At 47.3% G+C, this 13,705-nt stretch overlaps 1 protein-coding gene across 1 annotated transcript; it reads left to right on the top strand.

The window, feature by feature from the left end:
- The first annotated feature begins 8,211 nt into the window (after nucleotides 1-8,211).
- Nucleotides 8,212-12,598, top strand: LOC147966771 (uncharacterized). The gene is made up of 5 exons (XM_087530950.1): nucleotides 8,212-8,251; nucleotides 11,527-11,692; nucleotides 11,762-12,077; nucleotides 12,175-12,280; nucleotides 12,363-12,598. The coding sequence occupies exons 1-5, from the start codon at nucleotides 8,212-8,214 to the stop codon at nucleotides 12,596-12,598; spliced, it is 864 nt and encodes a 287-aa protein (XP_087387076.1).
- Nucleotides 12,599-13,705: the final 1,107 nt, after the last annotated feature.

Below are 13,705 nucleotides of genomic sequence, written 5' to 3'. Positions count from 1 at the left end.
TGAAACATATGTCTGAAAATTTGAAAACTTCAAAGAATTTCAGAGTGAAGTGGAAAATAATCATAACAAGAAAATAAAGTTTCTATGATCTGATCGTGGAGGAGAATATTTGAGTTACGAGTTTGGACTTCATTTGAAACAATGCGGAATAGTTTCGCAACTGACGCCACCCGGAACACCACAGCGTAATGGTGTGTCCGAACGTCGTAATCGTACTTTATTAGATATGGTGCAATCTATGATGACTCTTATTGATTTACCGCTATCATTTTGGGGTTATGCTTTAGAAACGGCTGCATTCACGTTAAATAGGGCACCATCTAAATCCGTTGAGACGACACCATATGAATTGTGGTTTGGCAGGAAACACAAGTTGTCGTTTCTTAAAGTTTGGGGCTGCGATGCTTATGGGAAAAAGCTTCAACCTGATAAGCTCGAACCTAAATCGGAGAAATGGGTCTTCTTAGGATACCCAAAGGAGACTGTTGGGTGCACCTTCTATCACAGATCCGAAGGCAAGATATTCGTTGCTAAGAATGGATCCTTTCTAAGAGAAGGAGTGTCTCTCAAAAGAAGTGAGTGGGAGGAAAGTAGAAATTGATGAGGTAATTGTACCTTCTCACGAATTGGAAAGTAGTACATCACAGAAATCAGTTCCAGTGATTCCTACACCAATTAGTGAGGAAGCTAATGATGATGATCATGAAACTTTAGATCAAGTTATTACTGAACCTTGTAGGTCAACTAGAGTACGGTCCACACCAGAGTGGTACGGTGATCCTGTTCTAGAAGTCATATTACTAGACCATGACAAACCTACGAACTATGAGGAAGTGATGATGAGCCCAGATTCCGCGAAATGGCTTGAGGCCATGAAATCTGAGATGGGATCCATGTATAAGAACAAAGTATGGACTTTGATTGACTTGCCCGTTGATCGGCGAGCCATTGAGAATAAATGGATCTTTAAGAGGAAGACGGACGCTGATAGTAGTGTCACTATCTATAAAGCTCGAATTGTCGCAAAAGGTTTTCGACAAGTTCAAGGTGTTGACTATGATGAGAATTTCTCACTCGTATCGATGCTTAAAGTCTGTCCGAATCATGTTAGAAATTGCCACAATTTATGATTATGAAATTTGGCAATGGATGTCAAAACTGCATTCCTTAATGGATATCTTAAAGAAGAGTTGTATATGATGCAGCCAGAAGGTTTTTTTGATCCAAAAGGTGCTAACAAAGTGTGCAAGCTCCAGCGATCCATTTATGGACTGGTGCAAGCATCTCGGAGTTGGAATATATGCTTTGATAGTGTGATCAAAGCATATAGTTTTATACAGACTTGCGGTGAAGCCTGTATTTACAAGAAAGTCAGTGGGAGCACTACAGCATTTCTGATAAGTATATGTGAGTGACATATTGTTGAGCGGAAATGATGTAAAATTTTCTGGAAAGCATAAAGGAGTGTTTGAAAGGAGTTTTTCAAAGAAAGACCTCGGTAAAGCTGCTTACATATTGGGCATCAAGATCTATAGAGATAGATCAAGATGCTTGATAAGATTTTTCAATGAGTACATACCTTGACAAGATTTTTGAAGTAGTTCAAAATGGAACAGTCAAAGAAGGAGTTCTTGCCTGTATTGCAAGGTGTAAAGTTGAGTAAGACTCAAAACATGATCACGGCAGAAAATAGAAAGAGAATGAAAGTCATTCCCTATGCCTCAGCCATAGGTTCTATAAAGTATGCTATGATGTGTACCAAACCTATTGTGTACCTTGCCATGAGTTTGGCAAGGGATACGATATTGATCCAGGAGTGGATCACTTGACAGCGGTCAAAATTGTCCTTAGAAGAGTAAGGAGATATTTCCCGGTTATGGAGGTGATAAAGAGTTCGTCGTAAAGAGTTACGCCGATGCAAGCTTTTACACCGATCCGGATGACTCTGAGTCTCAATCTGGATACATATTGAAAGTGGGAGAAATTAGCTAGAGTAGCTCCATCCAGAGCATTGTAGACATAGAAAATTTGCAAAATACATACGGCTCTGAATGTGGCAGACCCCTTGACTAAACTTCTCTCACAAGCAAAACATGATAACTCTTTGGGTGTTAATCACATAGCGATGTGAACTAGATTATTGACTCTAGTAAACCCTTTGGGTATTAGTCACATGGAGATGTGAACTAATCACATAAAGATGTGAACTAGATTGTTGACTCTAGTGCAAGTGGGGGACTGAAGGAAATATTCCCTAGAGACAATAATCAAGTTGTTATTTATATATTTCCTTACATCATGATAAATGTTTATTATTCATGCTAGAATTGTATTAACCGAAAACTTAGTACATGTGTGAATACATAGACAAAGAGAGTGTCACTAGTATGCCTCTACTTTACTAGCTCGTTAATCAAAGATGGTTAAGTTTCCTAGCCATGGACAAGAGTTGTCATTTGATGAATGGGATCACATCATTAGAGAATGATGTGATTGACTTGACCCATCCGTTAGCTTAGCATTATGATCGTTTAGTTTATTGCTAATGCTTTATGACTATGAGATTATACAACTCCCGAATACCGGAGGAACACTTAGTGTGCTATCAAACATCAAAACGTAACTGAGTGATTATAAAGATGCTCTACAGGTGTCTCTGATGGTGTTTGTTGAGTTGGCATAGATCGAGATTAGGATTTGTCATTCCGATTGTCGGAGAGGTATCTCTGGGCCCTCTCGGTAATGCACATCACTATAAGCCTTGCAAGCAATGTAACTAATGAGTTGGTTGCAGGATGATGCATTACGGAACGAGTAAAGAGACTTACCGGTAACGAGATTGAACTTGGTATTGAGATACCGACGATCGAATCTCGGGCAAGTAACATACCGATGACAAAGGGAACAACGTATGTTGTTATGCGGTTTGACCGATAAAGATCTTCGTAGAATATGTAGAAACCAATATGAGCATCCAGGTTCTGCTATTGGTTATTGACCGGAGACGAGTCTCGGTCATGTCTACATAGTTCTCGAACCCGTAGGGTCCGCATGCTTAACGATCGGTGACGATCGGTCTTATGAGTTTATGTGTTTTGATGTACCGAATGTAGTTCGGAGTCCGGATGTGATCACGGACATGATGAGGAGTCTCGAAATGGTCGAGACATAAAGATTGATATATTGGACAGCTATGTTTGGACACCGGAAGGTATCCGGGAGGTTTCGGATAAAATCGGAGTGCCTGAGGGTTATCGGAACCCCCTGGGGAACTAATGGGCCTCGATGGGCCTTAGTGGAGAGAGAGAGGGGCGGCCAGGGCAGGCCGCGTGCCCCCTCCCCCTTGAGTCCGAATAGGACAAGGAAGGGGGGGCGGCGCCGCCCTTTTCCTTTCCCCCTCTCCCTCTCCTTCCTTCCCCCTCTCTCCCTTTTGGTTGAAACCTACTAGGACTTGGAGTCCTAGTAGTATTCCCCTCTTGGGGGCGCGCCAACGAGGGCCGGCCGGCCTCCCCCTCCCTCCTTTATATACGTGGGGAGGGGGCATCCTAGAACACACAAGTTGATTGTTTAGCCGTGTGCGGTGTCCTCTGTCGGTGTCAAAACCTGCGGATCTCAGGTAGGGGTTCCCGAACTGTGCGTCTAAGGTCGATGGTCACAGGAGACAGGGGACACGATGTTTACCCAGGTTTGGGCCCTCTCTATGGAGGTAATACCCCACTTCCTGCTTGATTGATCTTGATTTATATGAGTATTACAAGAGTTGATCCACCACGAGGTCGTAATGGCTAAAACCCTAGAAGTCTAGCATGTATGACTATGGTAATGAGTATATCCTTTCGGACTACGCCCTCCGGTTTATATTGATACCGGAGGGATCTAGGGTTACATAGAGTCGGTTACATCAAAGGGAATCTTCATAGTCGATCGCCAAGCTTGCCTTCCACGCCAAGGAGAGTCCAATCCGGACATAGGTATGCTCTTCGGTCTTCATGTCTTCACAGCCCATCAGTCCGGCCCATGGATAACAGGCCGGACGCCCGAGGACCCCTTAGTCCACGACTCCCTCAGTAGCCCCGAAACCAGTCTTCAATAACGAAGTGTTCGGCACACGAATTGTCTTCGGCATTGCAAGGCGGGTTCCTCCTCCAATGACCTCCACGTAATATATTCGGCCGTTGATCAATGTCGCTCCCCTCGGCTTTTGTGCGCTAATAACTTCGGCTTCCACGTGTCAAGCGAATGCGGAAGGTCAGGGTATTTTTCGTAAATAACACCCGTCCAGGGAAGGAAGAGCGTCTATTTAAAGAGATTGGATCTTAGATCCATTCGACGCCACCCGGAGAAAGTCCCCAGAGATCGCCAGGAGAAACCATGCCAACATGGCTAGCATTCCCAGCTCCTCCCCCCGTTCCGGCCCAGAGAAAGGCGAGTGGGATAAGTGCTCCGTGTCCCACAGTCAATTGGCGAAGTTGCAAACGCGGGGATTTCTTCCTCCTGCGGATCTGGTCTCTGTTCGGGCAGGGCTGGCTTCCTTTAATGGCGAGACTCAGGCTGAGGACTTCCCCAACCCATCCGGGGGGGAGCGAGTGTGTTTCGTCCCCTTCCTGCTAAGAGGCGTCGGATTTCCAATCCATCTGTTCCTTCGAGGGCTTCAGGAATACTATGGCCTCTAGCTGCACAACTTCACTCCCGCCTCTATCCTGCACATCGCAGGTTATGTCGCTTTATGCGAATTATTTTTGGGTGTTGAGGCCCATTTTGAGTTGTGGAGAAAGTTGTTCTGTCTTGTCCCGCGTAACCACGAGGGGTCAATATTTGAAGTAGGCGGAGCCGAAGTATGGTGCATCGCCGATACCAGATACCTGTCCGGCACACTAAGGAGGGCATATGAAGAATGGCCTTCCGAATGGTTTTACATTGAAGTCGTCGCACTTCCCGGCCCAGTTCGAAAGGGTCTTCCTGAATTTGCAAGCGTTCCGCTGAAGAAACGCCACAGTTGGCGTCCCCGCAGTCTTGAAGAGGATGACAGTGCAGAAGTTGGTCAGCTTATGGGCAAGATAATGGTGCTCGCCCAGTCCGGACTAACAATAGTTGAGGTAATGGCGGTTTCCATAGCGTGAGGGGTTCAGCCGCTTCAATATAGAGGGCTCCCAATGTGGCACTACAACGGGGAGGATGACGCCTCCCGTTGTGGCCGAAAAGGTCCGGACACCCCTGCCGCTCTAGCCAAGATACTGGCCGAGATGTTCAAAGGGGAGGAAGAGGAATTTCTCCAAATCAATCGCAGAGAGGGGTATTCTATGTATAGTCCTCCCAGTTGGGTAAGCCCCAATCCTAATACTTCACTCATTCCGCTTCCCGAATCATCTTTGATAAATTTCTAATCTGCTTATGACAGCATTGGCGAAAAATCACCGAGGGGCTTCACAGCCCCGCCCCCAGCCAGAGAACCACAACCGGGAGCTGGATCCGGGGTTTGAAGAGGACCCGGATATATTCGTGGTACTTGCGGAAGGGGTGTTTTACCAGGCGAGCTACGATGGCACGGAAGTGGCCATTATCGCCGATTATCCTGGTTTTCTCCCTGCTTCCACTACTAGGGAAAAGCCTAGCAGCAGCGCGGGTTTTAGGCCTATCAGTAGCGCGGGACGATGCGCTACTGATAAGGCGCTACAGCTAACTTGTAGCAGTAGCGCCTGTCGTCCCACGCTACTGCTATACATGGGTAGCAGTAGCGAGCTTCGGTGAAGAGCGCTGCTGATATTATTTGCAGCGCTTTTTACAGGGAAGTGCTACTGCTAAGGCGGCGCTACTGCTAACTTTGTTCCCCTCGCTACTACTAGTTTTATTAGTTTTTTCCCTGCATATTTCTTTTGTATTTGAATAGGCTTTATACAATAATCTTTAGCATATCATACACATACAAATGTAATCATAACATATACATACGACTAGTCTCATCAAATCATGTCATCATCATAATCATCATCCAACACAAAGTGGTCTCTCGTCATCATCTCGAAAATAGCGATACAAGTCTCGATTACTTGCTACTACATCGTCATCCATCTAAACAACGATATACACGAGAAGAGCTATCACTTTGAGTGAGAGCGGAACTATGCAATACATGAGTTCGTATCCCTCTCTCGCATTAGCGTGAACCTAAACTAACTACTGCCTGTCGCTCGGAAACCGGAAACTAGTACACCTAGGCCTGACACTCCGGCCACTCGTCGTATATATACTCCTGGCGTAGCACTTCTTCGCCATCGATGATCTATGCACCTGCATCGTCACACGAGTCGATGATATGCAACATATATAGTTGAGCAACAGAAAGAGACAGACTTGGCAAAAATAGAAGCAACATATCATAAGCATAAATAACAAAGTTGATCGTACCCAAAATGCCCTAACTAGAGTGATCATCGCTAGTCGAGGAGGACGGTTTAATTACATCACAAATAAAGTTTCGTTGTGCATAACTCAATGTTTCGTCATACAGAAAGTATGGACTAAACGGACACATTGTCATATATCGACAATCATTCCATGTCGTGCCATCCATCCAAGTCAGGGAGATAGTCCCCGAGCCTAGTGAAAGGCATCAGGTCAAGACGCTGACAGGCTACCCATGTTCGGACGTCTTCCCGCGACATTTGTCCTTCTTCGTAGAACATCCCTATTTTTCTGACGACCTCCTTCATGATGATTTGGGCAAGTTCGCGTTGGATGTGATAGAACTCAGCTCAAAGTCGATGATCCTCGATATCTCCTACGTTCTTTGCCCATTGCAAAATATGGGCATCGCCGGATGTAGGTGACATGCGAAGGTTCTGGTGATCCCGTCTGTACTCCAGCATGTGGTGTAGGACATAGAATCCATCATTAAAAGAATCATTCAGTTGCTGGAAGCAGCAGAAGTCGGTTTTATGGCCGAAGGCGAGCCTGCCGCCCCTTCTCTTCTTGTCCTTGACCTCTCCACCCCGTGCGTCATAGTAAAACATAGCACTGTCGAAAACATCCTTGATGTGGGTGTAATCCTTTTTGTGAATGTTCTTCGACGAGTCCAAGTAAAGAGAGTGGGTGTATCGGGGGTAAAGGATGATGAGGACGGCGCGCCCGCCGCTGCGCAAAATAAGTACACCTCAAATTAATTAGCCTCCACCATGCAAATGAATGATTGAAATCGAAGGAAGGATATCCGCGCGGATGACTTACAGGGGATGATAAGGCACGAGAATCACCTCTTTGTCCTAACTAGCGAGCATGAAATTGACGATGTATTCCCTCGTGTATTCACGGTGCTTTGGGCAGACTCCCAAGAAGCTCTCGTGCATGAAGTACGGGTCAGCGACACAGATATGAGGTATCTGCTCAACCCCGATGATGTAGTTCATGTGCAAGGCATAAAGGCGGACAAACATAAAATCCAGCTTCTTCACGTGAAACATGTCGAATATGTAATCAAACCGAAGGAAGAACTTCTCTGCGGGAATGTGTCGACGTACGATAATTGCCGCGGAACGTTAACCACATAGAGCGGGTATCCTGGATCTTTCGAGGCGATGAGGCCTTTCTCTATCCGTAACACATCGTCATGAAGTCTCCTTAGATCGCCGAATCTGGCCCCTAGCGCTGCTGCAGGTAGGATTGGTTGACTGGGGATATGCCATTTATCTGCACCGGGGATATCTATATGGTCTTGAACCCGAGGCTGCTGAGGCGGCTGGATCATAGAATCAGCTTTTTTGCCTTTCCTCGATCTCTTCCTAGACTTCTTTACTACCGGGAGGTCGTCCTTAATACGTTCAGCCTCCGGAGACGGCAATTCAGGCACCAACTCATGACGCTCAAACCCTGAGTAGGCGCCAGTATAGACATACTGTTGAGTGCCATCGTCATCCTCATCCTCATCCATGGCGACGTACTCAGCGACTAATGGAGCCTCTTCCTTACCTCGTCCGCTATCACCCAACCCGACACCCGACGCTAATTGGGTAGGTGGGGTGTTGATTTTCATACCTTCCTGAGGCTGCGTGCTCGTGGGTGTGCTCCCGCCGCCTCCAGACGAAGCAGACGCTTTGGCCACAACAGGACCCACCCATTGCAACAATCAAGAAGCCACCGCGGGGTCTCGTGGTCATCCCCCCTGGTACCAGAGGAGGCAAATTCTCGTGGCCAAGTTTGACACTGGCCACGGAAACCATGAAGACGTTCGGGAGGATCGGCCGGCTGTGGAACAATGGTTCCTTCAGCTTCATTATCGTCGCCTTCCCCACGTCCACCTTTCGGTCGCCGATGGTGTACAATATGGTGCACGGGGTTTCGTCAGCCTGCAACGAAAAGTCTGCGACGTGAGACATCCAAAAGGCAACGAAAACGGGAGATTATACATTTATTGAAGGGGGCGGTGTGACAGATACCGTGAGGGCGTCGAGCTCAGCCAAAGGCGAAGCACCACCGAGCACGTCCTGTGCGGGAGCAGGTGCAGTCGAGCTGCTCCCCAAGAAGTCAGCAAGGGGAAAGTCCGCTGCATTTTTTTTGGATTTTGCCTGGTCCAATTGAAAACGGCCGGAACCAAGGAAGTAGAAATATCTACAACCATCTGTTTTGCGGCAGCTACCGCTGTTGCGACTGTCTGAGATGATTTCTTCTCAACCGCAATCTCAACCTTCTTGTTGATGTTTTCTTCGGTTAACCTCCGTCTTTCCTTTCTCTCCTCCGTGGTCTCACTATAGTACTTCTTCCATGTGGCACCGTCTCCGACACCGTGCACGCGTCCATACGACGGTCGAGTATCCACCGGGAGTCGTTTCAATATGTTCAACGCCTGGTTGAATGGAGTGTCCCACTTCGGCCTCACCAACGCCTCAGACAGGGAGTCGCTTTCGGCTGCAATCCTGTGCTGCTCTCTCTGCAAAAGGCACAAGGATCGTTTAGAAATATGCATGACTAGCTAACGTGTAGTCGAATTGATCAGAAACTAAAATTACCAGCAGTCTCATGAACTCCGTCGTGAGCACGTTCGTCTTGAAAACCTTCTTCACTAGGTCCCAACGGTGCCGGGCCCTGAGGATGTCACGCTCCTGCGGGACGGTGAACTCCGCCAAGGGGTCTGCGATGCCCAGACTCGCGGCTTCCGCGTCCTCCTTGGCCCATATGGACCTCTTCCCGTTGTAACCACGGCTTCTGAGGTGGTGGCACCCAATGTTCCACTGTTGAAGCCCCTTCATGTACTTCGACCTTTTTTGGCGTCTTCGGCCTCGCAAGCCGCCTTGAATATTTCAAATTGCTCTGTCGTGATTGTCGGATTATCCTTTACAATCTCGGAGTAGGGTTCCTTTTTTCGATCCTTGCTTTCACCCTTGTTTTCCAGGCGGCCAACGCATCACTAAACTTGGATATGGCGTGTTTGTTTATCTTCTTCATTGTCGGGTCCTTATCTGGATCTTTATAATCCTTCTCATTCTGGCCCGGGAACAAGAATATCTGGTGCAGCTTCTTTAGGAGGGAGGGCCTCATATTATCTATCTTCCGTAGTTTCTCATCGTTGATGGTGGCGGTTGTCCGTATGATGAAGCCTATTTGATTGTCGTAGCACGTGCGCGCTTCCTCGGGCGTGGTTGGCTCAAAATTGCCGTCGTCCACCGACGTGACCACCAGTCTAGTAGTCCTGAGTTTGTTAGGAAGCTGTTGCCTCTTTTCTTTCGGTTCTACACCAGCTCCGCTCCCTGAGGCAGCGCCGGCCTTAGTCTCAGTGCTTGTCTCGATGCCGGTCTGAGTCTCAGCGTCGGTCTTAGTCTCAGCGCTGGTCTCAGTGTTAGCACCGGTCTGCGTGTCGGTCTCAGTCCCCGATGCGACCGGTGGGCCCCGCAAAAACATCGGTTGATCGTCAGCAAGGCTCAAAAATTCGTCTACCGCTAGGTAGACGTCGTCGCAATAACCAGAACCCTGTCCTTCATCGTTGCTAGCCATGTTTCCTATGATTAAATCTAGTCAATTAATTCTAGACCTAATAAAATGAATAATGGCATAAAAAGGCCTATGTTTTGCAGGAACATTGACTCCTTCCCGGTGCGGCAAATCCCGGGCACTCGATATGTCCTAGTTTGTGGAACAAGTCATGCCGAAATTCATGGAAAATTTCGGCATGACCTTTGCTAAAAAGTGAACAAATCGAGAACCTAAAATTTGCCGGAACTGAAATGAATCAACATTCTGGCAAAACATAGGCCACTCAGCTTCATTCCCTGGAAACAACAAAAGGCCACTTGGGCACAATCGAAACATGGGCAAACACAATTGAGGAATTTGCATATATCCTGACCACTTCAAATTTGCATGTCCTAGCGTTTGACACTTCAAGAAAATCTACACAAATCTCATGCTCTCTCGAACTCAGTTCATAAACCAAATATAGATTATATTTAGTTAACTACTGAACTAAACTTTACTCTAAACTAAACACTACTGCCCTAATTAACATCTAGTTAAACAAACTTAATTCAAAAACTAAACCCTACTAAACTAATTAACATCTACATTATCTACTACTTAACATCTATTATTACCCTAACTAAAAAACATCAACATTATCTACTACTTAACATTAACATCTATTAACTAAAAAGGATGGGTGGGGGCTTACAGAGAGGGGAGAGACGGTGGCGGGGAGGTGCTCGGCGATGGAGGTAGGGGCGGCGAGGGCGGGCTCAGGATCGGGACGCGGCGGTCCTAGCGGGCTCGGGGGCGGTGAGGTCGAGGGCGGCGGCGGTGAGGTCGAGGGAGGCGACGATGAGTCGAGGGCGGCAGCGTTGAGGTCGAGGGAGGCGACGGTGAGGTCGAGGGAAGCCCGAGAGGCGGCGGCGGTGAGGCTGGGCGGCCTTGGGCGGCGGCTGTGAGGATGAGCGCGGCGTCGACGCCGGCAGGAGATGGCAGCGAAGTAGGGGCGACAGCGAAGTGGGGGAGACGGCGGCGAAGCGGGCGAGGGATCGATTTGGGGGAGAAGTGGTGGCCGGGGGGAAACCGTTTTTGGTTAAGTCAAAAGTAACGGTAGCGCATTACAGAAAATGTGCAATAGCTAAGTTAGCTATAGCGTGTTTCAGAGAACGCGCTACTGCTATGTCTTCCTCATTTTTTCCCTTTTTTATTTTTCTTTACATTTATATTTTTCCTTTCTCCTTTTTCTATTTCTTTCATTTTCATTAACTTTTCTATTCAATTTTCTTTTTATTTTATTTTCGTTAGCAGTAGCGCTTTAAGCATAAACGCGCTGCTATAAGTATATTAGCGGTAGCGCGGTTTCTGGAAGATCGTTACTGCTATGTGTAGCCCATCGGCTAAGTGATTGGAATTTTAGTAGTAGCGAGTTTTCTGTGAGACGCGCTACTGATATATGTCCATCTGCAGCGCGCTTATTTTGCACGCGCTACTGTTGTATAACAGTAGCGTGTTGTTTTAACAAGCGCTACTGCTAAAGTTCTATGTATAACATTTTCCCTAGTAATGTTCCCACATAAGTCATCAAGAAAAGATCCTTCTCGAAAGAGTTTCCTCGCACCACCTCACCCACCACACTACCTCGTCATGCTACTCTGGGGGCGACTCCAAAGAGAGCGGCTCCAGCGCCGAGCAAGGCCTCTAAAAGGAAGGTCGGTGAAGACACGACCGGTCCCTCGTCGAAGAGGTAAGCATTTGAAGGTATGCCAGTTAGTAGTCACATCCAACTGTAACTTGTACATTTGTCTTGTACCAGGAAAAAGGTTCGCCGGACTATGTCCGGGGGTCCAGTCAGGCGTACTCCCGACAACCGGGATTTAGATCCCGCCGGAGAAACGGGAGCCGACATGAGAGCAACACCGGACTGTCCTTCGGTCAATGGTTCGGAAGATATGTCCGTTACCAACTCGGAAGTAGAGAGCGCCATGAATCATCAGCGCTGCAGGGCTATTTTACGAGACCCTGAATTCTCGGAAGAGGCATTCAATGCCTTCAGCTCAGCTGATGCATACATCCGAGCTGCTCGAAACGGGCTTAGTAGAGCCACAAAGCAGCATTTAACAAATGTGCAGGTAAGTTTTCTTTATCCGAATAGGATAGTCGTATGCCAGTAGCCCCCGGGACTGAAAGCAGTTGGTACAACTGATTTAAGGATCGTTGTATGACCAGGTTCTTATAGAGAATAACAACATGCTAACCCAAGAGCTGGAGCAGTGTCGGACGCAGCTAAATGCTGCTACTACCGAACTGAAAAAGTCCAAGAAGGCGTCACCTGGTAATATTCCCCTCCATCGAGAAAACATTATTATATGCCATTAATGCTAACAGTGTTGCCTATACCATGACATAATTGTCAGAGGAACTTAAGGAGGCGCTGGAAGTCACGCAAGCAAACGAACAAGAAGCCAAAAGGCTACATGATGCAGGCGAACGTGTGCTGAAGCAGGCTATTGTTGAGAAAAATCAACTCCAGGATTGCAAGACCCAGCTGGGTGAAGAGCTGAAGGATGTGTGGGCCCAGCTAGCCGATTCCGTGAAGAAGAACAAGAAGCTGCAGGGCGGCATATTCAGTATGTGTCTGAACAACTTTTAAAGTTGTTCAGAAATAGATGAAACTGATATAGTTATGATTGCAGGTATATTGACGGGCCGTCCTGAAGAGGAGGTGTCCGGATCATCAAGTGATCTGCTGCAAGGGCTGTCGCAAGTGCACGAGAATGCTCGACTGGCCATGCGGAGTGTTGCCAAGGCTTTATGGCCATCCGCCTCCCCTCCAGGAAGTATGGAGCAGCTTGTAGAGCTGTTCAAGGGAGCGCCGCAACGTATCCGACTATGGAATATATCGGCCTACCGGGAGGGTGCGCGAGAGGCCTGGGCCATGGTGAAAACGCGATATACCACACTGGATCCTAATCACATGGCCCGGGTAGGACAGCTAGGGTCAAATGGGGGAGAAATTTCTGTTAGTTTAGTATATGACCAAGTAGAGGTGGCCGCCAAATATTCCCAATAGGATTGTAAGTTAGACTGCCTGTTGGATGGTGTAGAGGAGGAAGTGTTTGAGTCCAAATGACTATGTACTTTCCTTACCCTGTGTAATTCTAGCTGAATTGTATAGCATTTGTCATGGTAGACCTTTTTGCTTCAACCTCCGGACCCGAGGGTGCGGAGTGTTTCCGAATTCCCTCACGGCTGAATAGACCGGGGTATGCCTGGAAAACTGGGCGTAGGGGTCATAGTTGCTTGAACAGACAAGTTGTATCCTGATAGTTATGTTATATTACATTGAAATCGTATGAAACATCTTCCAGAGAGAATAGGTATGTTCAGGGTTCCTTTCCCTGGGTGTGCATGTATTAATGTACATGTCCGAATTGTGATGTGAAAATCACAGTATGTATAGCTTCTAGGGGTTCACAATGGAGTGAGTGTAAAAAACATCTTTAATTCACCGACCGAATATTCCCTTAAGAACGCTAGCTTTCGGCTTCACCCAGTCTGAGGTACACATACGGATGACCCGGCAGTAACAATCGCAGAGGTGCTCCCTTTACGCCCTAGCCGAACTAACGGGAACGTAGGGCATAAGCACAGGAGCCAGGCAACCCAGCTTGGCCAAAACTTAAGTCATATCGATGCATATAGTGGCGAAGAAAAGGTACATACAGAAAAACTCATATGTGAAGAGCTTGATGCTCAA

This window comes from Triticum urartu, chromosome 6A (genome assembly GCF_056163025.1).
Source record: "Triticum urartu cultivar PI428250 chromosome 6A, HENAU_Tu73, whole genome shotgun sequence".
NCBI classification, from domain to species: domain Eukaryota; kingdom Viridiplantae; phylum Streptophyta; class Magnoliopsida; order Poales; family Poaceae; genus Triticum; species Triticum urartu.
This window is presented reverse-complemented; position numbering and strand designations above follow the sequence as displayed.